This window comes from Copidosoma floridanum, unplaced genomic scaffold (assembly GCF_036245765.1).
Source record: "Copidosoma floridanum isolate Cflo_tuat_1 unplaced genomic scaffold, Cflo_Japanese_pri ptg000001l, whole genome shotgun sequence".
Classification (NCBI taxonomy): Eukaryota; Metazoa; Arthropoda; class Insecta; order Hymenoptera; family Encyrtidae; genus Copidosoma; species Copidosoma floridanum.
The window spans coordinates 3,415,656-3,440,843 of record NW_028321878.1 but is presented as its reverse complement, the minus strand read 5'-3'; the positions used below and the strand labels follow the sequence as shown (position 1 = coordinate 3,440,843).

Here is a 25,188-nt window from a genome sequence, read left to right as displayed (position 1 = left end):
TTTATTTTCTTTTATTTGATTTTGCCATTGATTCCTTTTTTTTTTTTTTTCTGCAATTTAATTTTTTCATTTCTATGGATCGATTTTTCTAGAATGTAGGTCACTCACAATCGCTTTGAACTGTTTATCTTTGAATTAATTGTTTCCCCCAGCGGCACTGTGAAATCAATTTGACTTGAAGAACAAAGTGACGCTGGAGCTAATTTTACTTTATTTTTTTCAACAAATTCCCTCCTCTGATTCCAACACCCCACGCACGTAAACTTCAATAATCGTCAGTATAATAATCAATCATCTTTTTGTTTCTTTTTTTACTTTTGTAAAAAAAGCCTTTCAAAGTAAAAATTGTTGGGGTTCGTTTGTTATTTTATTAATTCCAATCAAATTTTTTAAATCCATTCCACGATAAAATTTAATATGTGCTTCGCAAATATTCGAGTTATTCGGCGAAACAATGCAAAAATGGATGTTTCGCGTGTAACTAAATCACATGTAATACAAGAGTAAAAAAAAAAATAAAATAAAAAAAATAGAGGTAACAAAGGACGAGAATAAATATTTTCCGGCTCGTACATCCTATACAACAAAGGTTCTCTGGTGGAATTGCACGGGGTACGGGTTGAAAGAGCGTCGTTTTAATTACACTCTCTTTGGATACGGAAAAAAGTGAATATCCAATACGTATATTTACCCGCGCGAAATGTACGTAGGTAGGAAATGCGACTGTTTGAATAGAGAGCTATTTTAATTGAATTACATTGAAATTTTAAAGAGGAAAATAAATAAATCAAGGGACGAATGAAAATCATAAAAAATACCGAGAAATAAAAATTGATACAATTTCAGGATATCGCACATATACAACGCCACAACCAACATACAAAGGCTCTGTATAGTAAAAAAGTGATAAGTGCGATTGAAATTTTTATCGCTGCCTTTGAACCATTAAGCTTAAATTAGTACGTTGTCATCCGCGTACATACCCGGGCCGTACGTTGATTTGGGGAAAAAAGTAATTTTGTATGTCACGTCTTCGTGCCTTCGAAACATGAAACGGCAAGATACGAAAATACATTATCAAAACGTACCAAGGATGTCATTGTAGAGTCACTTTCGGCAAAGCTATTGATACGTGTAATACTGTGTTAAAATTAATGATTTCAATGCCATCCCCCCCGGAACCGATTCAAATGAAATGGCCGTATCAGTGTAAAATAAAGTCATATATATAATGTATGAACAGGGCGTCATTATAAACGGTGGAGGGTCTAATCCATGCCATCATCGGAAACTTTGGTTTACATGATGATATAAGCAAGACTTTCGGCGGCAAATCGACTCGCGAAACTCCGACCATGTATAGCACGATTCCGCGTGGCATGTTCCGTTTGATGATATTTCCCGACGCCGAATCCAATTTTCCCTTGTGGACTCCGGACTATCGAAACCAAGTTCCCCCAATAACGCAATTATTGGCAGCGAATCCTTCCTCTCCCTCCCTGTACGCTTTCGTGGATCCTGCAATTTCATTTTTCAGCCTCTGCATGTACCTGCACACACGCTCGCATCCATGACGAGATAACTACTATTTTCGGGAAATTCTTGCAAAAGGTACCCATGGTAAACAACAACAAAATTCGAGCTCTTCCAAACCCCGTGCGGCCCAATCAACAACACTTGGTCTTCAGTGACCGCACCATTGATGTTTCAATTTTAATTAAAAACGTTTCAACCGTGTAACAAAAAAAAAAAAAAAAAATTTTACAGATGTTGCGAAAGGCAGTACCGGCAGCACTGCCGTTGCTGCTTGCAGTGGCAGCAGCATTGGCAACAACAACAACAACGGCAGCTGCCCAGCCCAGCCAAGCCGAGGAAGAGGAGATACCGACGAGCTCGGCCCTACCACCTGCAGCCACGACCCTGGGCGCGCTGTTCCGTCAAGCTCGTTCGGACTACTATGCGAGCGGGGGTGGTGCTAGTGGCAACAGATACGCCGACGAGGGCCTGCCTATATCGCGGGCGGATTCGCTCCTCGAGCACCGGGATGCCTCGTACTACGAGTCGAGATGCATCACCTGCGACCCGAGCAAGGCCGCTCAGACAGCCGCCGCCGCTGCCGTGGCCGCCCATCAGACCACCGCTGATCGGGAGTACGTATATATACACCTATACGTGATGGTGCCTGTGCACGTATACAGGGGGATTTCGCATACAGTTGCTTCTTCGGGGAGAGATTGTTTTCTTCCGAGAGAGTCGATGGATGGGACGGCCCGACGGGTTATTTATTGGACGCGAAGTCGTCCTCGCGTCCGCGACCCGCTGATTTATCGCTCTGTGCGCGAGATAGATGCTCCGTACCTACATTGTACATCTCAGCTGTTGAATTATTTTTTCTTCGTCGCGAATCGGTTTTCCGATATGCCTTGAGGAACGAGGGGAGAAGCTGTCGACTTTCATAAACGAAACGATGCTGTGTTTTTTTCAGTCCTTACTCGGCGAGGTGGAGGCAGAGGGGAAAGTACGATTACTACGACGACGAGTACGAGGAGCGAAGGTACCGTGACCGGTACGACTACTACGAACGGGCAAAGACGCCTGGCTACGATTACGATCGTTACGATCCCTACGGGAGAAACGAGGTTTACAGGTCATCCGTGTACAACGACAGGTAAGCTCAACTTCGGTACTCTATCCAATGGGAGCGTAAAAAAAATAAAAAAAAGAAATCTATCACCAAAGGTACGATCCGTACGAGCGAGATCGCTACTACCCGCGTCAGGTGGACCGGCCGATCGATCGTCCCCTGATCGAGCGGCCGATAGCCGATCGTCCACTGGAGCGACCGATCGAGCGGCCCTACGACCGCAGCTACGAGCGCGGCAACGGCTACGACAACTTGGACATGCGCTACCCCTACGACGATCGGTACGATCGGTACGGGCCGTCGAGGAGACCATCGCCGACTCCACCGCCGGCATACGACGAGTACGGCCCGTCGAGGTACGACCGGTTCAACGGGAATCGTAACTATGGACGCTACGACGGCCGGGGCTACGACCGCTACGATCCCTACGAGAGGAACGGCTACCGGAGGCCCACCTACGACGACAGGTGAGCGATGCAACGACAAAGAGCTTGACTTTCTTCGTCCAAAGTTAGGGGGGGAGGGGTAATTTGCATCTCCTCGTGGAACAATGTATACCTGCGGACAAAGTTGTAAGCGCGGCCGTAAATTTAGAGTATGGCCGAGCGAGGAGCCGCGCTTCGGTAACAATCGCTGGATCAAAACTTCGCAGACTCTGGCCCGGAGCGGCTTATAGAGTAAATTCCTCTTTACCGGCGCCAAATGTCCCTCTCGAATTACCACCCCGAGCCCCCTTCCCTGGCTCTCTTCATTGTTATTACGTATCCTCGTCTGTCAATGATGTACAGGTAACAAGGGGTGGAAATCGGTGAGGGCAGACGCCGCTTTTAACTTGCAAGAACATTAATTGCATGATTAACGATTCGAGTTTTAATCGTTAATGACCGTTACGGTGATTAACGATTGCCGTGCTTCATCATTATAATTACCACTGTGGTAATTAACGATTAATATTTTTATATAAATATACGAATGAAATAAACTCTTTTTTTATACACTGATAGAAAAAATTACTTGTGATTAACAAATGATTCATCAGCTGTAACTGATTATTTTGGATGTATGGGATATGAATGTTCGTTGTCAGAACCATGTTTTTTTTCAACCTCCAATACTAACCGTCAAATTTGTTTTTAAATCTACATTCATTAACAGTAAATGACTGTATCTGAAATACAAAGAACCCTTTCTTTAAAACTGTAATATGTGAGGTGGCGGGTTTAATAGAAAAATAAATTAAAGTACAGATTTTTGACACGTTCTGTATGCAAGCAAATAGCTGTGATATAAATTAACTTTTCACATAATTTCCCGATACACAATTGTAATTGCAATTGTAAATCACTCGTAATTGACGATTATTGATGAAAATTTGAATCGTTAATAACCGAAATTTTACGTAACGTTTGCAGTTTTCAGTCGTTAGTCAACCAACAATAAATGGCTGCATTAATTATTAGTTATTTGCAACCCAGCTCTCAGTGTTTTGTTTCGATAAACTCGTTTGATTGTATAGCTGTACAGGTTGAAGGCATCTCCGTACATGCAAAGTATTTGTATGTCTATATGATAATACTTTTAAATAATAAAAAAAAAGGTAATAAAGCATATGGAGATAAATAGAAAACTAGGTACTCATACAATAAAAAAATTGCAAAATGAGTCGATCCAATACCCCATGACCACCCCCCATTTGCAACTGTTTTCCCACTACACGATGAATAAGCTTACGTTGCCGTGCGCTTGCAGGTACGACCGCTACGGAGGCAGCAGCAGCCGAGGCTACCCCCCGGACCATCGGGGCTACTACGGCGTGGGTGTGTCCGACGGGGGCGGCTGGGCCGCGCACACTGGCGGCGGAGCCGATAGAGCAGCCTACGCGAGCGCCTGGAACTACTCGGGTGGAGGCGGCGGTGGAGGCGCCCGGGACAACTGGAGGGACGCGAACCGCGAGCGCGAGCGCGACAGGGACCGCGACCGCGACGCCGGGTAAGTTTACTATGGGACGAGAAAAAGATTCAATGTCCCTTGATCCCTGCTCCAATGTATTTGTAAGGGACGCGTCTCACCCGGTCCGTCTGCACCTATTAGGTTCTATCGGCCCCGGGATTACTTTTACGACAGCACCGCAGCGCCCGGCGGCTCGCGAGGGACGAGCTACCTTTACGACAGGCCCGAGTCCTCAACGAAGCCGGACGCCGATCGCGACAAGCCGACCAACTCCCCCCAGACCCAAGACGCTGGAAAGACCTACAAGGATTGAGGGGTGGGGGGTGGGGGCAGTGACAGGATGATGTGCGTCGGGGTGTCCGGGGGACGATCGCTTGGCTCTCTTTATCTCTGGGCGGAGCGACGACGCGGAACAGACCGTGTCGCCTGTGCTGACGGATAAGGGATTTTTTTTCATCTTTTTTTGCGGAGATCACAATGTTATTGGGACTCCTACGTGGTCAGAGAGTCCAGGACGATGAATGACCATCGATTTTGATTGATTTTACGATTACTATTATTACTTTGGTATTATTTTAGATCATAAGTATTCATCTGACACGAGTCGACGATGCGTCGATATGGAGTTTTAAAATTTTTTTACAGACTGTAAATACACAATAATTATCGATAAACAATGTAAAAACAACACCGGCCTTGCGATTTAAGTATTTTCATTTGATGATTTTCTTTTTTAAACTGCACCAAGTACATGACCAAGTACACCAAACCAACGATAATGTATGGCACAATCGTGTACCTGTTACATATTTAAACTTCGGGAATACAAACTTCGTTTTTTGTTAGACTTTGAAGAATAATGCTTACTAATATTGTTTTTTTCTTTTTTTCACTCTCATATGCTGAAGCATATGCGTTTTATCTTATCGCAATTTGAACTTAAAATACTCAGTGACAACCAATGACAGTGATATACGAGAAACAATGACATCCTCTAATAAATATACCTAATAATCTTAGCGTTAATTTGTTTTTTTTTTTTTACTTTGAGTGTGTGTTTTTTCATACGATAAGATAATCGTGTATGTGCATAAGTACAAACTTTTTGTGTCGAATAAAATATTCAACACCACCACGTTTTTTTATTTACATCATCCTTCGTCGCACGAGTCAATTACCATGGCTTATGAAAATGAAGAAACTCGAAGCAGAAGGAAAATGTCAACGGGAACACAGAACGAAGGTTACACTGTACGTAGGGCCAGGTTTGCGTGCAAGTTGAACAAAATTTATGTTTTTAGTTTGACTGGTATTGCGGAGCATTGATTTACACACCGAGACACTAGTGCTGGCTACTGTCGCCGTTCCCCTCCACCTATACAGAGCTCGAAACTGAAATTTGCTACCCCCTCGCAGTTACCCCAGTACCGAGTTTCCGTAACGCCAGTAAGTGGAACTTGAAAATTACTTGGGAACTTTTTTCTATTTACCGAGGATCTTGAACTTTTCATACTAATGCACGATCATCTGGCGAGGCTGACAAGAAACAAGCCTTGCTATCGCTCAAGGATCAAAGTATGTCTCCGGCACACCCCTCACGTTATAAAACTCAAAAAAAAAATGAAATTCAACGACACAGAGGTGCACTTGATTATTTACTTATTGTTAAAATTTCCTTACAGTTAGAAGGTGAGTGGTGCAAATGAATACACATTGAACCCTCGTACGTATTGTCCCATCAGATGGTCCCGATCGGGTGGTTTTTATCCAAACTTTGTTTACGCAGCTCTTCGGAGGGCCTCCATTTATTTATCACCTCCTCGAGGTGAGATATGAAGTGTGTAGGTACACAATGAACAGCAGCTCTCGAAGAGAGACCGCGATGCCGTTTCCATACAAATCAAAAGCACGCGTGCGTCGTTCCCTTCTCGGTGGTGCAACGACGTCTTTTGTACGCGCGCCCGTAAGTACCTGTGTACATTGCGTATATATGAGTAACGCTGCATTAGCAAAAAATTGATAGAGAGAGAGTGAGGGAGGGAAACGAGGGCGCAGGGAGCAGTAAGGACGAGGAGTCGCTTGATCATCAGGGAGCGTTGATTACGAATTCAGCCCCGATTGCGGCGCGGCTTGCATATACGGAGAAGCAGCTAGTGCTCCTCCTTTTCATCTCGAGCTATGCTCCGATTCATATTGTACAGGAAAATAAGCGCCGTTCTGGGAATAGACGGGAACTCGTCGTCTTTCTTGGGGCTCGTCTGTGCGGTGTTGCGTCATCGCGACCAAGAAAGCGAAGGAGAGTACAAAGGGAGAAAAAGAGGAATAAAAAGGGAACAACGGAGCGGAGTTCAATCAAGTCGATTGCTCAAAATTGCACGATCTAAATGCTAATGCTTCATCGGCGGTTCGGCTCGCCGAGAGATTGTTTGAGGATGGGGGTCGGGGTGTTTTAAAATTGCGTTAACTGCGTGATGGGCCGATGACTGCGGGCTCCTCTTGGGAAGTCGATGGCAATAGATTGCTGTAGATGAGAGTTGGCTCTTATATCGATGGATCGATGAAAAAATAATACAACATGCATGATTCGGTACAGGTACGTATATGTCTTACTGATGATAATTTTAGGAATCCATTGTATGCATCACATAATTATGCTTCACTTTTTTGAGTTACACGAGTTACACATTGCTTTTTTGCTGATTTTCTATTTGAAACTTATCACAAGAGCTTCGAGAGTTACGAGTAATTCTTAATTTTAAGAGTAATTATATATGAACAAGTAGACACATCAACATTTTGTCCGATTGAATTATTATTGGCTGAAAAAAGAATTAACTGCAATTTTAAATAGTGGATTTGATAATTCCTTTCAAAAAAATTACAGTGGAATAGTTGAGAATACGTCGGACTTTTTTTTACTCTATTGCTATCTGACTAACATTTTGGCCAGGGAACGTTTGCCCCACCCAACTAAAATGATGAGGAACGTTTGCCCCACCCAACTAAAATGATGATTCCGTAAGTATATATAGAGACTATTTTCCACCGGCAACTTAGTTTATAATCAAACAGCAAACATACCCAAATAACCTTCATACATACCAGCTGAAATGGCAGGGAAATTGAGTATGAGTGCTCTTCTCGTTTCGATCGTGGCAATAGATCTGCTAATATCCAGCGGTGAGTAGATTTATGAAGGAATAAAATTCTAAGCATTCCATATATTTATAACTCGGTAAAAGTTTGCAAATTACACCAAAAAGTAGTATTTTAACCTCGGAAAGAAAACTTCTTTTTTTTTGTCAAATAAAAAAGTGTACCTTCGATTTTAATTTGTAAAATAGTTAAAAGTAAAGACCAGTCAGCTTATACCCGTATATTTATACGCATTTCTCGAAATCGTAAGATGTTCAACAATGTTTATTTCTTCATTCTAGGAGATTGAACATCAACACAGCTTTTAAGCACTCGATCACGACAAAATCGATTCCCCTGATAAAACTCGATTTTTTTTAAAAACCAATCCACATTATGAACTTTATGAGCTTCGGATTTCTATGAATATTTAATTTGCGGAGAAAAGTATACATATATCCTGAAAGCAGACATACAAAGTAGTGACATCGTGAAACACGAAGTATACACGTATACCTAAAATCAAGAAGCATACAATGGGGCTACAACAAGATTCTCGGTGTGTACAGTTGGTACTTTGTGTTTCATGATGTTGCCACTTTCTACATCTGCTTTCAGCATTTGTACTAATCCTCGTGTTCACTGATTACTATAAAAAATGTGGCTTTTCACTTTAATCCAGTTCACGTGATCGCTTTTACAATCGTTCCAGTTTTCTCGGCTTACGTATACATATGATGAATTTCATTACTTATTCGAATAAATAGTACATGCGACTTAGGTGGATCGTCCACTTGCAATGTACCGACACCTCAGGAGAGCGATAACTACAATATGCACTTCTTACACTCGTCAAATAATATTAATTTATTTATTCTTTATTACAGCAATGTGCAATAAGGAATGTCCTCGTACGGAAGCCATAAAATGTGAAGAGCATTGTGGTAGACTCCATCAATCAATGAATAATTGCAAAACATCATTGGCGATAAGCATCAGACCAGATGCCAAGTATATAGAGACCGAAAGTGTTGTATGCCATTGCAAAAAGAACTGAAATTACTAGACATGTATATCATGATGTATAGACACGATGAATTAAACATTCTGTACTCTTCCCAACCATGAAGGTTCATAAAGATTGAACCATAATAAAATATACATCAAAGACTTTGAAAATCATATTTTATATAAGTAACAGATTAGAGGCGAGTCTAACATTGAATCAAATGCGTTTTTTACATTTTTGTCACCAACAATACACATCGGTATGTATGCACCAAAATAGAAAGCTCAAAAAAGCACATATCTACACTCTGTGCGTATCTTTCGTGTGCAACAGATATCTACTATATTGCACTTCCAGACTCGAGCACGTAAGTATCGCAAAACCAAGCGCTCTTTTCTCTCTAGGGATGTATATGTATGGTATGTGAAAGCACGTGGTTATTTTGGCTCTCTAAGCTGTGAGATATATTTATATACGTTTATATTATTTCTTGAGTTTGCGAATAAATATACGGGCTATGAGGTTGTACTTGGGTAAACTCGACTGTATATTTCGTGACAAAAAAAAAAAAAATAATAATAATAATAATACAGAATTCGAGCGATCGGATTCCTTGGTTGAAACGATCGGTGTGCAAACCGATGTTTGACCTATATTTCTTTATAAAATCTTAGTAGGCTGTGCACAGTTGATGCTCGCGCCTACGATCAAGTAACCGGCACAGCTTTACTGCAAGTCAGACCAGCCCCTCGTGCAGGCACCACATATATATCCTCAAACACCCAAGGCCACTCCCAACACGTGTATGTACAACACGAGCCGGCTGATCTGGATCGCTTACAAACAATCGTACTCGAGGTAGTATTACAGAGTAGACTTGTACATGTACGGGTAGGTGCTTCTGCCCAACTTACCGCGAAACAGGTGTAGCGCGCGTAAGTACGTAAGCGCACGTGTACACAATCAAAAGTTGGGACGAAACTTCCTCTTTGGTGGGTATATATACATGGATAGTTTACGTGGACCGATACACGCAGCACAGAGGCAGAGCTCTAAATCAGACCTGTATAATGAGGAGGAGCAGAGAGATGTGGCTCGACGATAAGCCAGCTGGATTCTCGACATTGCAGATCGGCGATTGGTTTCGGGAGGGTTTGCCAAGACTTGCCAGAAGTTGTTGGACCCTACGGTGCTCGGAGTTACTCAACAGAGTACTTTGGCTCTGTGAATGCTGGCGCGAACAACGACCACCGGTGTAATTTCAGCTGGTTATTAATTACGCCCGGAGATCGTGTCGTCTCGATCGGTGTACCGGAGAAAAAAAAAAACCATCGACATCTTTGGAAAAATCACGGTAACGAAGAAATGTATGCGATGTCTCACTTATATCCCCCATCATTGACCGGGGGTATTAATGCACGTTCGGCGTGCATCGATTTATCACCTCGGCGCAACCACCACCAGCCAGTATACCTCCTTAACCCAGAATCGCACAAGAAGTCGACGACGACGTCGTCGCATCGGAGATGGGCGAAAGAGGAGGGGTCGGAGCCAATTAAGCCAGCTACCCTCGACGAGCCCGACACCCATAGTTAACGAACTTTCGGACTTTCAAGAGCTACATATTAAATATATTCGTGTGCGAGAACAGCCGCGTGTAACTGCCAGTATACTCGTGTGTGTGTGTGCAGTCGGGCCAAGGATCGATTACTCGCGCTAACCGCCAAGATGACCCCATTCGTCCTCCTCGTACTATTTATACACGTATATGCTACTCTCTCTCTCTCTCTCCGGTGACTTGGACGACTCGGTGGGTTCATTGAATTAACGAAGCCGCAAGAGCCGAACGGAGGAGGGAAGGAGTTTCGAGTCGATTGGATTTTAAAGTAATCAAGTCGTATTGTCGTGAAGAGGCTACGATCGATGTGGGAATCGGCGGAGAAGCTTTAATTTGACAGTTTTTTTTTTTTTTTTTTTATGTCTCTAAAGACTCTTGTCAACCCGACCCGTGCAAAGCGCGCAAAATTTATACGCGAGCTTTATCCGGGTCGCGAGAGAAGGGGGGGGGGCGTCACGTATATTCCGTCATCCTTCGAGCTTTTGCGCGGTATTTTAATATTTTTGAAATTCAAATTTTGCGTGTGCGACTATAGGTATAACACGGAGGAGGGGTGGAAAAACGGCGCGAGAGAGACAATATGCCATCCATCCGACGATTTTTGTCAGCTCGTGGAATGTATATAACTGCGTTATCTCTCGCGGACGGACGAAAAGCGTAAGGTGGTTCCCGGGAGACGCATATAACGCCGAGACGAGGGCCCATAAAACAGGAGCCTGACGCGAGAGAGTGTACGGTTGGAGGCGCTTTACAGGCTGAAATCCAATTTTTTTTTTTTTTTTTTTTTCCCCCGTGGAGACCGTAGTTCATACCTGCCGCGTGGGCGTCGAAAACACCTCGCTCGCCTTTTCGGTAAAAAGTACCGCGAGCCGAGTGACAACCACTTTATCGGTATAATTACAGCGATATATAGTATATACGTCGCTAGACGTGCCTTTATAAAACGGGACGCACACGTCACACGTGATATTATATACACGCACGTGCGTGACAAATATACACCTATACACGTCGATGCAGAATTTATGTATTGAAGGTGCTTGGAGCGAGAGAAAAAATTAGTATTGTATACATACACGTGCAGCTAGTGAGGGTAGGAATGTCCTCATTTCTTTTACTTTATGAGAATACGTGTTTGGTCGTATATATATTATATAACATCAATTTGCGATGAGAGTAGCGCGCTGATGATACTTCATTGTAATCCGTGTGGAGCTTTGAGGGAGATAGCAAAATATTTGTGGGGATCGAGGTTGCACTGGACGCAAATTTTACTCGGATAGAGCCGTCAGGACAGGGTATTATGATTTTAATGCCACCGACTTTGCTGCAAGTTAATCTTCAATTAATCTCAACTCGCGGAGCAGCCGGTCTCTGTTGGCGAATTAGCGACTCGATCCTTTCGCTCATGACTTGAGAAAGTATATACTTTCTTGCTATGAAAATTTTGCAAGTATACGTGTGATAATGTAACTTATTTTTGAATACGTATAAGTGTAAGGCACGACTTTGCAATTTCGGCGCACAAACTTTACAGATAAGAGTTTGTGCGATTTCAATAGAGACATTAGAGTTTCATAAGTTGAATCTGGTGGACTCTTTGTTACTTGTCTATACGGCTAGTATTTTTCTGAACAAATAGTATACTTACATTATATGTTTAGCTTTTGTGATGAACTCGTTCTTGGAATAATTATACTTTCAAGTGACAGTCAATACATGATTTTTTTTTTTTTATTTTTTTTTTATTTTACAAGTACAAGTGTATGTTTACCGCAAGTTTATCGCGTGTGGTTTTGTATAAAAGTATACTAATAAGGTGTTGAAAAAAAATTTTCAATCTCGCACTTGCCGGTCCGCCTTCGTATATCGTGTATTGACTCTCTACCTTGCCCACTGCAGGGTTGGCGTCGGTAACCAAACTACCTACGTGTACCTAAAAAAAAGCAAAATAGGAAAATATGCAAAAAAAAATGGAAAAAAAATTATGTTCTTGGTGTGAAAAATAACGAAAAAAATGAAGGATCATGGGAAAAATAGTAAAAAAGTAGCAAAAGTTATGGGTCGAATCATATTGGTCAGGCTACCAATGTGGTCCTCCACTCCCCGGCGCTATCCCACTACTGCCCGCCATCGCGGACTGGCTACTGGGGATTATCCCTCAGGCCCCTAAGAACCACGGTGTTACCTCCGAGGTGCCCCTAGTGATGGCGAGCATAGTGCGGACGCCCCGGTAGCGTGGAGCCTGCACCAGCAGTGACCCCCGACCTCAGAACCTCCACCACAACCAGCCTCCGAGTCGCCGGATTACAGGAGCTGCCACACTCCCAGCTGCTCGACTAGGCTTCGCATCGCCTCCATGAAGTATAAGCTTGACCTACATTTTGATTTTTACTTTTTTTTTTTTTTTTTTTTTTCTGTTTCGTTCGCTTTCAATACTGTTATTTATTAAATAGAATGAAGTTTGAAAAAAAATTAATTTATATTATTTTATTTCATTACAATTGAATGCGTGAATTTTTTTTTTCTTTTTTTTTTCATCCAACGTATTTAAAACTGTAAAAATGAAAAAAATTTCCGTATAGTGAATAAATGGCGATTTTGGAACGTAATTTGTGCAAATTGTACCGAATAAAGCAGGAACATTCGCGTGGTTTTCGTTGAAAGCTCCATTAGCTTTTCCTTCAACTGTCCATGCCACCAGAGGCGTAATCATTATTATGCACCATCATCGCAATTTCTGTCGTACAACATCATAGAGGTAGATAAAGAGAATATGCGTTCATAATTAACGCACATTAAAAACGATCGGGTGAGTTTGAGTGGAACATTGTTCGGATGTCTAATTAAATTTAATGAGTCGCAAAACACGTTTTGCAATATATTAATATTATTCTGATGATGAAATATTTGAAACACATTTAGGTGTATCGTCTGGTTTTGATGTTGAATAATCGCATATAAATCAATGCATCTCATTGTATTTTTAATTAGTAAGTACATTATTGTAGCTCCAGCGCAAGTATTGTTGTCAGGTGTCATGTATTCATACTTTCGACTATGAATCGAGTATGAGTTATATTTCTTCTTGTGGAAAGAAAAAAATTTGTCTGTAGAGATATTTGAATTAGCTGAAGCATTCAAATTTTTGGTGTTGAGTACAGGCATTATTTTTTTTTATTTTCTTTCCAGATGTGTACATTCACACGTGCTCGCGTGTTAATGCAAAAGAGAGATAACTTCGTTGCATATAAAGACAGACTTGTGCACAATTTTTAAATGAGTTTTCAAACATTTTACAAGGGATTTTTTTTTTTTTTTTTTCATTAAAAAGCATTCTCTTTGTCACTATTCACAATAAAATATTCAGAAAAACTTTTTCTGACAAATAACAACATTCATATTTTAGATTTTAAAGTTTATTGTAAAGCACTTGAAATGAAATGTTTACATACTTTTTCAAAGTACATCGATTCTTTTTTCTCCCTAAACTTCACCATTTACTACATGTTTTTGCTGCAAAATTGTTTGTCGCTTTGTTACTCTATTGTAAAAAAATATGAAAATATAAAGTACATTATAAAGTTCAAAAATTATATTTGAAAACTATCGAAAAAGCACAACTGTGCCCAAGTCAGCCCGCACATCATGACTGATTTTGCGTTATGACACGTGCCGCGAGTCAGCCGAACCTAAAACAGGCATTAAAGAACCCCGCGATATCTGCACAGTGCCGGAGCGCAAGTAAACAGAAACGAGAAGGGATGTTGTACCCTGCGCTGGGGAGAAGAGAGAGCTTGCAATTTAATTTCCACGTAATTATAACGTCCGTTGTAAAATTAACCACCGCACCCGCGAGACAGAGTTCGTCGTGGCAATATGGAGTGCGGCTGGTATAATTTTAATTATCTCGACTAATGGCACGCCAGCCGTACGAGTGCATCGTATGATGTACACGAACGAATGCAGCTCGAATTATACGTGTACACAGATACACACAAAGCACGTGTTAAAGAGGAGGAGGATGCGACCATTTCAGCTGGGGAATATGGCCATTAGGTATATATAGGGGTGAGAGAGACAAAGTGCTGGATTATATAAACGCGAGTGTCAGCGTGGCCTGCAGGAGCCCATTCGTTTCACCCTTTGTCGGTGGCGCACCGATTTTCAGTTTTACTCCACCCACACACACACACTTTCTCTCTTTCTCTCTCTCTCTCTCTGTTTTTCGGGTTGATGCGACGATGCAATGGAGGAGGGAAGGGGCAACGAGTTATTTATGTTTCGGGGATTTCGGTAATTTTTTTCTTCAAAGGGGAGACGATACGTTCATCGCGATTATTCCGGTAATTAATCGAGCTTTCGGTTTAATCGTGAAAGTATTTTTTCCCCCGTTAATTTTTTTCTCGAGTACATAAGAGCGCTGTACTTGTTTAACGCCCGAAGCCCCTTCATTTCGTTAAAAAGCATCAAAAATGCATATCCACACGTACAGTCGGAAACATACACGGTCGTCAGCACCGGTTAGTTCGCTCGTCGAAATATTATGTTTTTGTTTTCGAGCTACCCCAACGCAAGCGTGTAAAACGCGACGCCTTTGTTCCATAAATTTCGCTCATCCCTACCGTCCGCATCAATTCCATCTATATATTTATGTGTACGTGTTTGACGGGAGAGTGTCGAAAAGCGTCAAAAACACGCGAGATGAAATTGCTATTCGGCGAACTATTCATCCGCGTGAAAATATGCATATGTGTACCCGGGTGAACGCAAACCCAGTGAAATACTCCGAAGAAATTAAATCACCTGCAGCTTTGAACTTGTCGCCCCTCTGTTTTAGGAACAACACAATCCGCACGTATCTCAAAGCGATTGATTGGGTTCGGAGGGATGGAAGGGAAAAACATACCTGCACACCCATTTCAAGTTTTTAAATACAAATAACAAGAGAAAGAAATGATACCGATCTCCGAAATCGCTCGTCAATAATTATCGAAGAGCTGCGTAGCGAAAGACGGAACGGTCGGAGCTTGCAGCGCAGCTGCTCACCCATAGTGTTTGAGAATAGCGTTTGGCTGTTTATTCGCACACGTATATAGGTATACACGAGCGGATCCTTTTCGGTGCTGTGTATATATATATGAACGCAGCCCGCGGCGAGCTCGGGAATCGCAAATATCCAGAGGAATTAACTTTGCCTCCGAACGATATCAATCAATGCCACTGACAGAGATCCAGCCCCCCCTCCGCCCCGCCTTCCTCCCTCGGCTATCACTAGAATGGCACAATTGCCAGCCAAAGGTTTTGCGCGTACGCGCGGACAGCGAAATTGAATTTCTAGCGTGCCGATCTTTTTGCCGATCGGTACTATTTGTTTGGGGAAAAAAATATGCTTGAGTTATTACGCGGGGTTTCGATGCACTGTTCCGTTGAATGGACCGTACGGTGTCGAACTATGGATCTATGAATGTGAATAAATTGTTCGTGATTGAAAAATAGTCGATTTTTCTTTTTTTTGGGTTTTAGTTTTTTAAAACGATTGATCGGTTATTATGTATTTCAGAGTCATGGATCGCACAGGTACTTGCGGGCGTAAAATGCTTCGAATACGTTGTTTTTTAATTATCATGAAACCATTGAATAATATTCATGGTGAAAATAAGTTTTTTTTATAGTAATAAATTATCTATATTTATTTTACTTTTACAATTTAATTATATTAAAACACCGTTTCAAGTAAATCGTTTTTTTCTCAGTGAAGAAGAAGAAGTTGTACTCATTGAATTTAAAATTATGAAAACTATGGTTATCACGAAAAAAAGTGATGTAATACTAATCGTTTATTTAATCTGAATTAAAAGAGAGTCTTGCGGGCAGTTAATGTACCAAGTATCGCCATCTTCACTAAGTGAGAGAGTACCGTTAAAAGTGTATCAAGCGTATACCTCGATAATAAAGAGATCTGCATTAACAAGATAAAATTTTCTCAATTTATTATTTATAATTGTTTCACGAGACCTCATGATACAGAGTTATCTTGATACAACAGGTAGGCACATTAATCTTCGCTACGATTATTGTATTGATTTATCGTTTATTAATTCACACGCGTTGAACGCGACTCTTGGAAAAATTAGGAATCTGGTTGGGCCCGTCGAGATTTGCGTGTAGTATCGCAAAATTCTTCATTGATTTTTCCAATTGACTTTTCATCACCATCCTCATTATGTATCCAACGGTATACTGTGAACAAAAAAATGTTTTGTCAATTAACGCCAATTGATTCGACAAAACATCCATCATAATATCACTACCGTAAAAGAAAAGCTGCTGCCTCAAACAAAAATGATGAATAAAGACTGAGGGATGCATTAAAAAAAAAAAATGTGAAAAACACTCGAGACAAAGTCGACCGAGCTGGTGGTACGTGCATGGTATATGTACCTTTTAGAGTGCAGGGTAAGTATATAGATCAATACGCACAAAGAGGTCATTCATCGAGTACCTAAATGTGTTATGCACACAGCTGGCGTTGTAAAATACCGGGTATGCATTGAATATATATGTGCCCTGTCGTGCAGAAGAGCTTAATAAATTGTGGTGATCGACACGGAACTCTCGAGAAGCCCGCGCGTGTCCGGTTGGCTGAATAATTTATCAAAATTTGATGGAAAAGCACGATTACGAATCGTGACTTTGAATTTTCAGCGATTACTCCGGTTAATGTGTTTTAGTCCTGTCATCGGTGAAGCGTGAAATCAATTGGATATTTAAAATTTGCTGCAGTTTTCGTGGAGGCACGCGTCGCGAATCATAATTAATCTTCGCAGCGCGTCATCGCCCAAAGTATGAATTTTCCTTTCAACTGATAAAACAATAAAAAAACGCCACTCATATCTTACAAGTATAGTATGCTTAAACAATGAAATTGAAAATGATCCGGAAGAGCACGAGAGATCCATCCTTGTACCTAAAATTACCCAAGATTTAGCAATAAACTGCTGTATAAAACCGAAGTATATACTTACGCATGAAAAGGCAATAATATCCGGTCCACGTATACGATGATAAAAGATCAAATGCGCTCCGCCAATAGAGCAAATAACCCAATACCCGCGTACTTTTTTTTTCCTATATGTATGGCCTCCCCCTATTTTCCTCCGCATCCCGTAATATATAATATACGCGAGTCGAGTCTCGTGTATGTACATACTCACAAGTGCAATCGCGCGGCCACCCCTATACTACTCAAGGGGGAGGAAATCTATTCTTGGCTGTCCCTCGTGCGCGTACCTATACTGTACTTCCTTCCTTCCTTCCTTTCTTTCTTTCTCTCCAAAGGAAGCAATAAGGAGAAGGAAAAAAAAAAAAAAAAAAAAAAAAAAGAAAGAAAGAAAAGTACATCGAGGGGAGAGAGAGAAATCCAGGTGCGCGCGTTGTATCCTCGCGAGGAGGATTATGCAAGCGAGCGATTTTCGTCTCCGTGCACACGTGACTCTTTGTTCGGCACGTACGCAGGGTGAGTATATGGGCCACATACGGAAGAAAACTATGGGGATGCACGGTCTTTCCGCGCGCCTAAAGAATCAGGGGGATCCCCTCGCGCACACACGTGTGTCTGTCTCGCGTTCTCGATCCTCGATGAATCCAAACGTTATGTATATACGGTGGCACCACGGGTATACCCAAGCTTTGTACGCGACACGACTGATCTCCCTTTTTTTTTCTCCAGCTGTACGAGATATCGTGATACTTTTTTTTTCCCTTCGCGACAGAGTATGTACTTCTCTTTGTGCGCCGGATTAGAGGCCATACATGGAGAATTTACCTGATAGAGGAACGAGGTCCGGCGAAAGTAAACGCTGGCCTGGAGGAGGGTGCGATCGTGGTAGCTGCGCAACCGAATGACCACGCTCCGTCTCATGAGGTCGTCGAACTCGAGGGCGAGCCGTTTCCGCGGCTTGTACTCCGTCAGCGTGGCGTAAACTCGCTCCTCCCCTGTAGGTGCCGATACAACCGTTGATCGACTCATTCGCAATGTGCTTTCAATCAACCAAGTTTTAAACTTAACGGACTCACCCAAAATGGGGGTGTTCAGCGTTGCCCGGTACGACTTGCCAAGACCCACGAGTCGCGTGTCTGCTTCCTTGAACCTCGACAACCAAGGCAGCAACTGTAATAAAGAATACGTGGGTCAGAACTACCCTTGGGAAGACCCAATCGTTACTCTCTCTCTCTCTCTCTCGAGGTCCCGCCCCGAATCATCGTCGCCGGGGATATTTACCGCGGCTACAGTACAAGCTCGTTACCCTGGTCGTTGTAGGCCTCGCCGTTTACAGTGGCTGGTCATCCGCATTGTCTCGCCAGAGACGGAAACTCTCGCACGCGGTGATCCTGACTTTCAAAGGAGATCGAGCCAGCCGTCGCCACCCGTAGGATTACTGCCGCGCTGTTCTGGGGTCTGTATAGGGGGGCGCTCGGGCGGACTGATTTCGTTTTCATGCCCGGGGAGGAGCGAGCACTCGAGAATCGCGCTTCGGTTGCGGTCTACACGTATATGTATGCGGGGACGTCGGAGTTCGAGAAGTGCGGTATTGCATTTTCGAGGATCACCGATTGGCTGTGGATTGATTGGGTTATTTACAGTTGGCTGCCACTCGGAGATTTACATGCTGCTTCAAGTATTTCACCCGCAAATCGAATGTGAGAGAGAGAGAAAAATTGACCCATACGAAGACTAGGTGAAAACAATTGTTTGGCTCGGTAGAGCTACCGATACAGCCGATCAACGAGTCTGAAGCTCGTGCAGCGCGTTGAATGAAAATGAAAGATTTTATTACGTTTACGTGATTTCGTGACATATTTCGCGAGGAAGGTACATTTACGTCATCACCGGTGGATTCAGGAAAATACAGGAGTCTCTCTCCTCCAAGTGGAGCATGATTTGCATCAAGTGCATCTGCGAGCATGTAATATATTATTATTCCGTCGTCGTGTCGCACCTAGAGTAATTACATAGAGGATTTCGCAGGATCGACGAGCTGGAAATACCGTGTCGTTGGGAAGAGGGATGGGAAAATGTGTAAAATTTTATTTGGTATCTATACACGTCGTCGCTCGAATCGACGAGCGCCAGGAACGCGATAGGCATTCGGTTGATGAGTTGTCGACGCGCGTTCAATTTGAGTTCTATAGTTAAAAGCGCGCGAGCGAGTTGGTGTATATATATACGTACACCAGTGGAGCGCGAGATATTTCAGTCATCCCGCGAAATTGGATTTTTCATTGCTAAGTGAAAAATCCCTACAGCGACGGAGCTCCTTTGAAGGGAAAAACGCGAGCGTTGTTGCACAACCCATCCCGTTAACGCACCTTCCCACAGCTTCGGCTCAAAGGCTCGCGCGGTCAAGCGAGGGATTCCCTCGAACGGCCGGATATCTTCCGCTTGACTTACTCACCCGGTCCATCAACCCTCCTCCTCCCCGGGTCACATTTGCATGCGCGAAACTTCTCTCTGCGATTTCTCTCCTTCTCGGGGGGGGGGGGGATGGTACGGAGCCCCGTTAGAGCAGCTGACCTGCTCCTCTGGGGGATGCAAAGACAGGCCGGATGTCTTGTCCTCGCTCGGGTGATGCTACTTTCTCGGGGGAGCTCGGACTCGGTACTTTTCTCACGTTCGTTGCGCTTTTTTTTTCCATCATCTCTTTCAAAAGAGTCATCGGGTTCCACCGGTTCGGCTTCTATTTACGTTGCATCGGTTGCTGCGCGCCGGACTTATTTGCTCCCGCGGATTGAAACGAAAATAAACCCACCAACCCATTTATACACGTCTGAAATGCGTGTCTCTGCTTTTGTTCACCAGCATTGATTTTTAGTAACATAAGCGTACCTTTGCCATCCATCCGATGGAATTGGGTTGGGGGCTCGCGTCGCAGCAAATATATAAATAGCCGTGTCGACCAACGCGATGGATATCGCGACGCGCTCGCTTCGCCATCTAAAATGTACGTATGCATGAGTTCTCTCCCTTAAATAAACCTGCAGCAGCAAAAAGTTGTATGGGTTCCATTTGGACCCGTTTCCCCGATTTTCCGTTTCCATTCTAACGGAGCGTGAAAAAAAAAGGCTTTACGGAGAAAATCCGAAAATCCCTTGCGACTAATTGCCGGAGCCCGGCTCCTGCTGAAATAACCCAATAGTGACCGTCACACCCTCGACACGTACAGCTCTCTGGTATGGATATAGGCTACATGGGCGCTTTCGCCCCATACGCGCGTAGATAGAAGGCCAATTACTCGTGCCAAATCGTCCCTGGATTTTTTGTGTGCTTTTACACGGTGTAAGGTTTGTTTGTTTGTTTTGCTCTTTGAAGGGAAAAACGGTGTTTTGCGGGTGAGCTTTCGATTATCATCGACATTTTTCATTCGAGTGATAATTATATTTCGTAAAGCTTTTCTCTAACGAGCACAAAGTGCATCATTGTTACTTGAGTTTTAACAGCTACCACAGATTTTGGAACAATTTTTATAATTTTTACAAGGTAATGTCTATGTCGTTAACTTCCCCATGTATTATAACACTGTGCCACTTACCGAACGAAACGAAACGTTGCACTCTGGTAGAAAATTGAAAAATGTTGGACGCGTATTTTTCGTACACCTATACATCCAAACTCCTTGCGGGTAGTTTGGGCAGGTAAAAAAAAGAAAAAAACGAACGTTTTTTAAATGATCCACCGGTCGTGCAAAGTTTCATCAGGTGAGTGGCATTTGAGTTCGTACCTTTTCCATTCCCAGCGACGTGGTGAGGAATTTAAAGAGCCCGTCGGGATCCCCTTTGACCTGTTTCTGGTGCTCGCACACAAAATCAATGGGATCGACTTCGATCAGATACATCTTTTGGATGATCAAACTGAGGAGCGGCGCGAGCATTACAAAGACGAAAGTGACGAATTTCATGGCTGCGTCTCCCTTGCTCGATCAAGTAGACGAGGACGACTGGCCGTTGCTCTTCTTGCGCTCGTTCAGCACGTAAATGTAAAAATATATCAGAATCACGTTGAGGCTGATCATACAGGACACATGCAGTAGGAAAAACATCAGATATCGGATATCCATTCAACGGAGTGGCGTCGTGTTTGCGTGCCAGGGGGAAAAATTTAAATCGTTCATTACAACCGAAGGATGGGTTTTCATTCTTTTTTGACTTTTTTTTTTTTTTTTTTTTTTCCACTGATTTTCAGTCCTCGATTTTTAAAAATCACAACACCACGACCATGTAGATGCTCATCAGAGTGAAAGTGTAGCCAAGCGCGAAAATGCACGGGAAGTTGTGGAGGAACAGTTGGATAACAACTACTGAGTTGCACATTTTTGCCGGTAGAATCAAATCGAAAGTGTCCACTGTCACGACAGTGTGATTTTAGTCACACGATGGTATTTCTTCTTCAAAAATAAGCGATGAATCATAGCAAGACTATTTTTCAATTAAAAACTCTCGTGCACACTTACGTAGTTATTTCGACAAAAGGATCAACAAATTTTTCCGTTTCTTCGACAGTACTACAAAAATCTCCTGCTCCACTAGTGTAAACTATTTCACTAGAAATTTATTGACTTTGGGATGCAAATTTCCTGAGTAGATGGATGAAAATAAAAAAAAATTTAAAAAAAACGCAATCAAAGAAGTTGCCAGCAGTGCCGAGCGTTAACTGGAGGCAGCAGTTTCAGGGTGAGTCTCGCAGCGAAGCAGCAGCAGTTGGTCGATGATGCGCTATACGCGAGCCGAAGCCCTAGATATTGGCATTAGGTCGAGTACGTGACGGTGTCGAGCGCCGCGACGAGCTTCCGAGCTTTCGATCTTTCCTGATACCGAAGTAATGGTCTTAGTCGAGGTGTTGGTCTGTGTTGCTTGTTTCTCTGTGTGTCTCGTATAACTTGGAATCTCGTTTTTTTTTTTTTTTGACTAAACAAGGATATCTCTATTTTTACAAGTACGTACAGTCTGCTTGAATTTTTGTTGTTCAAAGTTTTTTTTTCCAACCCAAAAACATTAGACACCATAGGGAAAAAAAAAATGGTTTCACTTCACATGTATGCCTGTATCAATTCACTTATGTACGTAATTTTATTGGACAGTGCCTTGTCATATTACATGACATCTTTTTAGATTATGCGTCTAAAACCAATCAATCGAGCTCAAGTTGACGTTGCGTATTACGTTACCGTCTGGACTATTGCGACCAGCAGTTGTGCAATATTGAAATATTATGTACGATGGCAAACAGTATAAACAAAAATGGATAACCGGAGGAACCTCTGTTTTTTAAGTTGACATGGAAGCAAATTGCATTACAGTCGTAAGCTCCTTTGTTATTTTGCAACAACAAATAAAGATTAAAGTATATCCTTTTTTTTCCTGTTTCTAATTGAATTTGCACACGAGGGTCGAATTATACTTATTTCATTACAAAAATCACAAACCAGCTCATCTCGTCTCACCCTATATTATGTACAAACATTACAAAGCCGTGTATTTTCAAATGACCAAAATGAAAAGTATATCCACATCCCACCTGCTCCATCCATGATTCACACCATTTTCACACGTATACCTCTGATTTCCCTATCCTTTCACACGAGCGAAAAATATGAATAGAAAGAAGAAAAAAAAAAAAAGCTTTTAAAATCCGCTCCCACCCTCCTTATAATTAATGCAACGTGCACGTAAAACGGTCAAAACGAGAAACTAGGCAGGTGAGCGCACAGCCCATTTACAACCCGGCAATATTATCAATCGTCTCTTGTGCGCACAACAGCGTCACCGGAGCGTCCCACGCCCGAATATCGCGGAAGTGGAGGGCCGAAAATCTCAGCACTTCCCGGCCCCTTCATTCACACTCTCCGCCACGATCCAAATCACACGCACGCAAGCTCCCAATGTAGGTGCATAAACGAGGGGGCGCGTGCATGTAAATCAAGAGCTGCTTCGGCATTTTCGTTGAATTATTCACCACTGCCTCTAATATCTTCCATATCCGGCGTAGGGCCCGTGCACACGGGCGCTGCCAACCCCTACCCCCCCCCTCGTTAAATCCGCGCGTTTCCCACGACGCGGTCGCCCACGCGCGGAGCGTGAAAAGCCCCTACACCCCCCGCGACTCCCATATTCCGACTGTTGACTCGGCTGGATGCAAAATAAATTCGATCCCGAATGCGCAGTTATGCGCGTTGTCACGGAGGGTCGCGCCTAAATAATTACGGGCGTGCGAGCACATTACGCGCTACTACCGCGTCTATACGTGTTTGCTTCTGCGTCGATCAATGTGGAGGGATAAGTGAAGCTGTAATAGACGTGTGCCGATGGCCCGCGATTAATATTACGATGGGCCGTGGCTTGTGTGTATCATTCAGTGGATACGCGTATGTAGGGGGTTGATGGGCTCTCTGCGAGGCCGTTTGCCTGTTGATTTGTCATTGAAATCGATTCTGTATACGATGTAGCGGTGATATGCGCTGGTACACGTGATGAAAAACTTTGCGAGAAATACACCGTTGATTGGGTTTGTTTTCGATGATTTTTCGATGTGTTGTTGGAATGTAACGCGCTTTTGTCACTGGTGCATAAACACGCCAACTGAGAGTCAAATATGGTGCTGTTTTTTTTTTTCATCCTTAAACACGGGGGCAAATATATCTGTACAAGTTCTCGCGTTTTAATGGGGGGGTCAAGAAATGGCATGCAACACATTCGAACGAAGCCTCTCAAGTCACACGTACTTGAGCGCTTCTGCGTACACCCAAACCCGCAGTACAATATATGTACGTTATACTGCCTTTCTTCGTACCACCGAGAACTAGAACGAGCAAATGTATCGCGCACGTGGAGTCGAGACATCGTCATATATGGGCGGAGGGGGTGGCTCATCGGATTTGACGGTGTGGCTGTTGTTGTAACGAAAAGCCCCATAATGAGCCCACATGTATACGCACGACGACTGTTCCCATGAAGCTGATGTTCACAGGCCATTTAGGAACAACTTCGTCCCGAGGCAACCCGCACCCGTAGGCTATAGTTTTATTGGTGATGGTGGTACCTCTGCTTCGAAGGGCTTGTCGGCCACGTGGATGCAAATGGTTGATGGACGAGAGGGTCTTTTGTCCAGTTGTTCATTAGGATAACACATGTTCAAACTGATCAACCTCGATTGCGAGTAAAAAAAAAAAAACAATAGGATTTCCTGTAACGTTCGAAATGAGAACCGCATACCTAGTCGTGGTTGTTATGGAAGGAACATAGATATAGTAGTAGTTTGCAGATTCACCCATCACGAAACTGAACAGAAAACGTAGAGAAAAAGGAGTATTGGAACACGTCGAAGGGTCGAAGGGGAGGTTGAGGGATCAGAGCGCTTTTCTTTCTCCTCCGTCTCTCACCTGCATGCAGGCATCAAACGTCAATGATCGAACGCACGTGTACCCTGTCAGGGGTAGTAACAGGCGTGAGAACACTTTTTTTTTTTACCATTCACTGGCATGAGTTATTTCATTTGATTTTTAATCCAAAGGGCTGACGCGTGATTTTCAGCCGTCAGCCTTTTTTCGGCTACATGTACGCACAGACATGTGCTGTTTTTATTCAAGAAATTCGTTTTTCCCTTTCGAGAAATTGGATTGGGATACACCCTTGGCATACGTGTGTTCATCGTACGGTACGGGTTACGTAATCACAAATTTTTGTGTGAATGACAAAAAAAAGTATCCACGTGAAAAAAAAAGTTTTCTCCGTAAGGCAGACCCGGTAATGCGAGCTCGTTTCTTCCATTGAGTATAA

The 25,188-nt window shown here is 43.0% G+C and overlaps 2 protein-coding genes and 1 non-coding gene across 3 annotated transcripts; 1 reads left to right on the top strand and 2 right to left on the bottom strand.

The window, feature by feature from the left end:
• Positions 1-1,767: 1,767 nt before the first annotated feature.
• LOC106640346 (uncharacterized) lies at positions 1,768-4,907 on the top strand. Its single transcript, XM_023392709.2, has 5 exons — positions 1,768-2,153; positions 2,477-2,668; positions 2,740-3,111; positions 4,394-4,633; positions 4,736-4,907. Exons 1-5 carry the CDS (start codon positions 1,768-1,770, stop codon positions 4,905-4,907), a joined length of 1,362 nt encoding a protein of 453 aa, XP_023248477.2.
• Positions 4,908-12,409: 7,502 nt separating this feature from the next.
• LOC149375989 (signal recognition particle RNA) lies at positions 12,410-12,688 on the bottom strand. The gene has a single exon (XR_016293192.1).
• A 3,732-nt stretch (positions 12,689-16,420) lies between these two features.
• LOC106640408 (uncharacterized) lies at positions 16,421-22,077 on the bottom strand. The gene is made up of 4 exons (XM_014354441.2): positions 21,138-22,077; positions 18,436-18,529; positions 18,185-18,354; positions 16,421-16,599 (listed from the first exon to the last, which is right to left on the bottom strand). Exons 1-4 carry the CDS (start codon positions 21,312-21,314, stop codon positions 16,459-16,461), a joined length of 582 nt encoding a protein of 193 aa, XP_014209927.2. The 5' UTR covers positions 21,315-22,077; the 3' UTR covers positions 16,421-16,458.
• Between the last annotated feature and the right edge of the window lie 3,111 nt (positions 22,078-25,188).

Bases quoted from the DNA above. Each gene is read 5' to 3' on its own strand.
- LOC106640346 (XM_023392709.2), top strand. From the start codon at position 1,768: ATGTTGCGAAAGGCAGTACCGGCAGCACTGCCGTTGCTGCTTGCAGTG. The intron at 2,154-2,476 runs CGTATATATACA...ACGATGCTGTGT, and splicing joins ACCACCGCTGATCGGGAGTA to TTTTTTCAGTCCTTACTCGG. The intron at 2,669-2,739 runs GTAAGCTCAACT...CTATCACCAAAG, and splicing joins TCATCCGTGTACAACGACAG to GTACGATCCGTACGAGCGAG.
- LOC106640408 (XM_014354441.2), bottom strand. From the start codon at position 21,314: ATGAAATTCGTCACTTTCGTCTTTGTAATGCTCGCGCCGCTCCTCAGT. The intron at 18,530-21,137 runs GTACGAACTCAA...TCTTTATTACAG, and splicing joins CGTCGCTGGGAATGGAAAAG to TTGCTGCCTTGGTTGTCGAG. The intron at 18,355-18,435 runs GTGAGTCCGTTA...CGGCACCTACAG, and splicing joins GCTGAACACCCCCATTTTGG to GGGAGGAGCGAGTTTACGCC.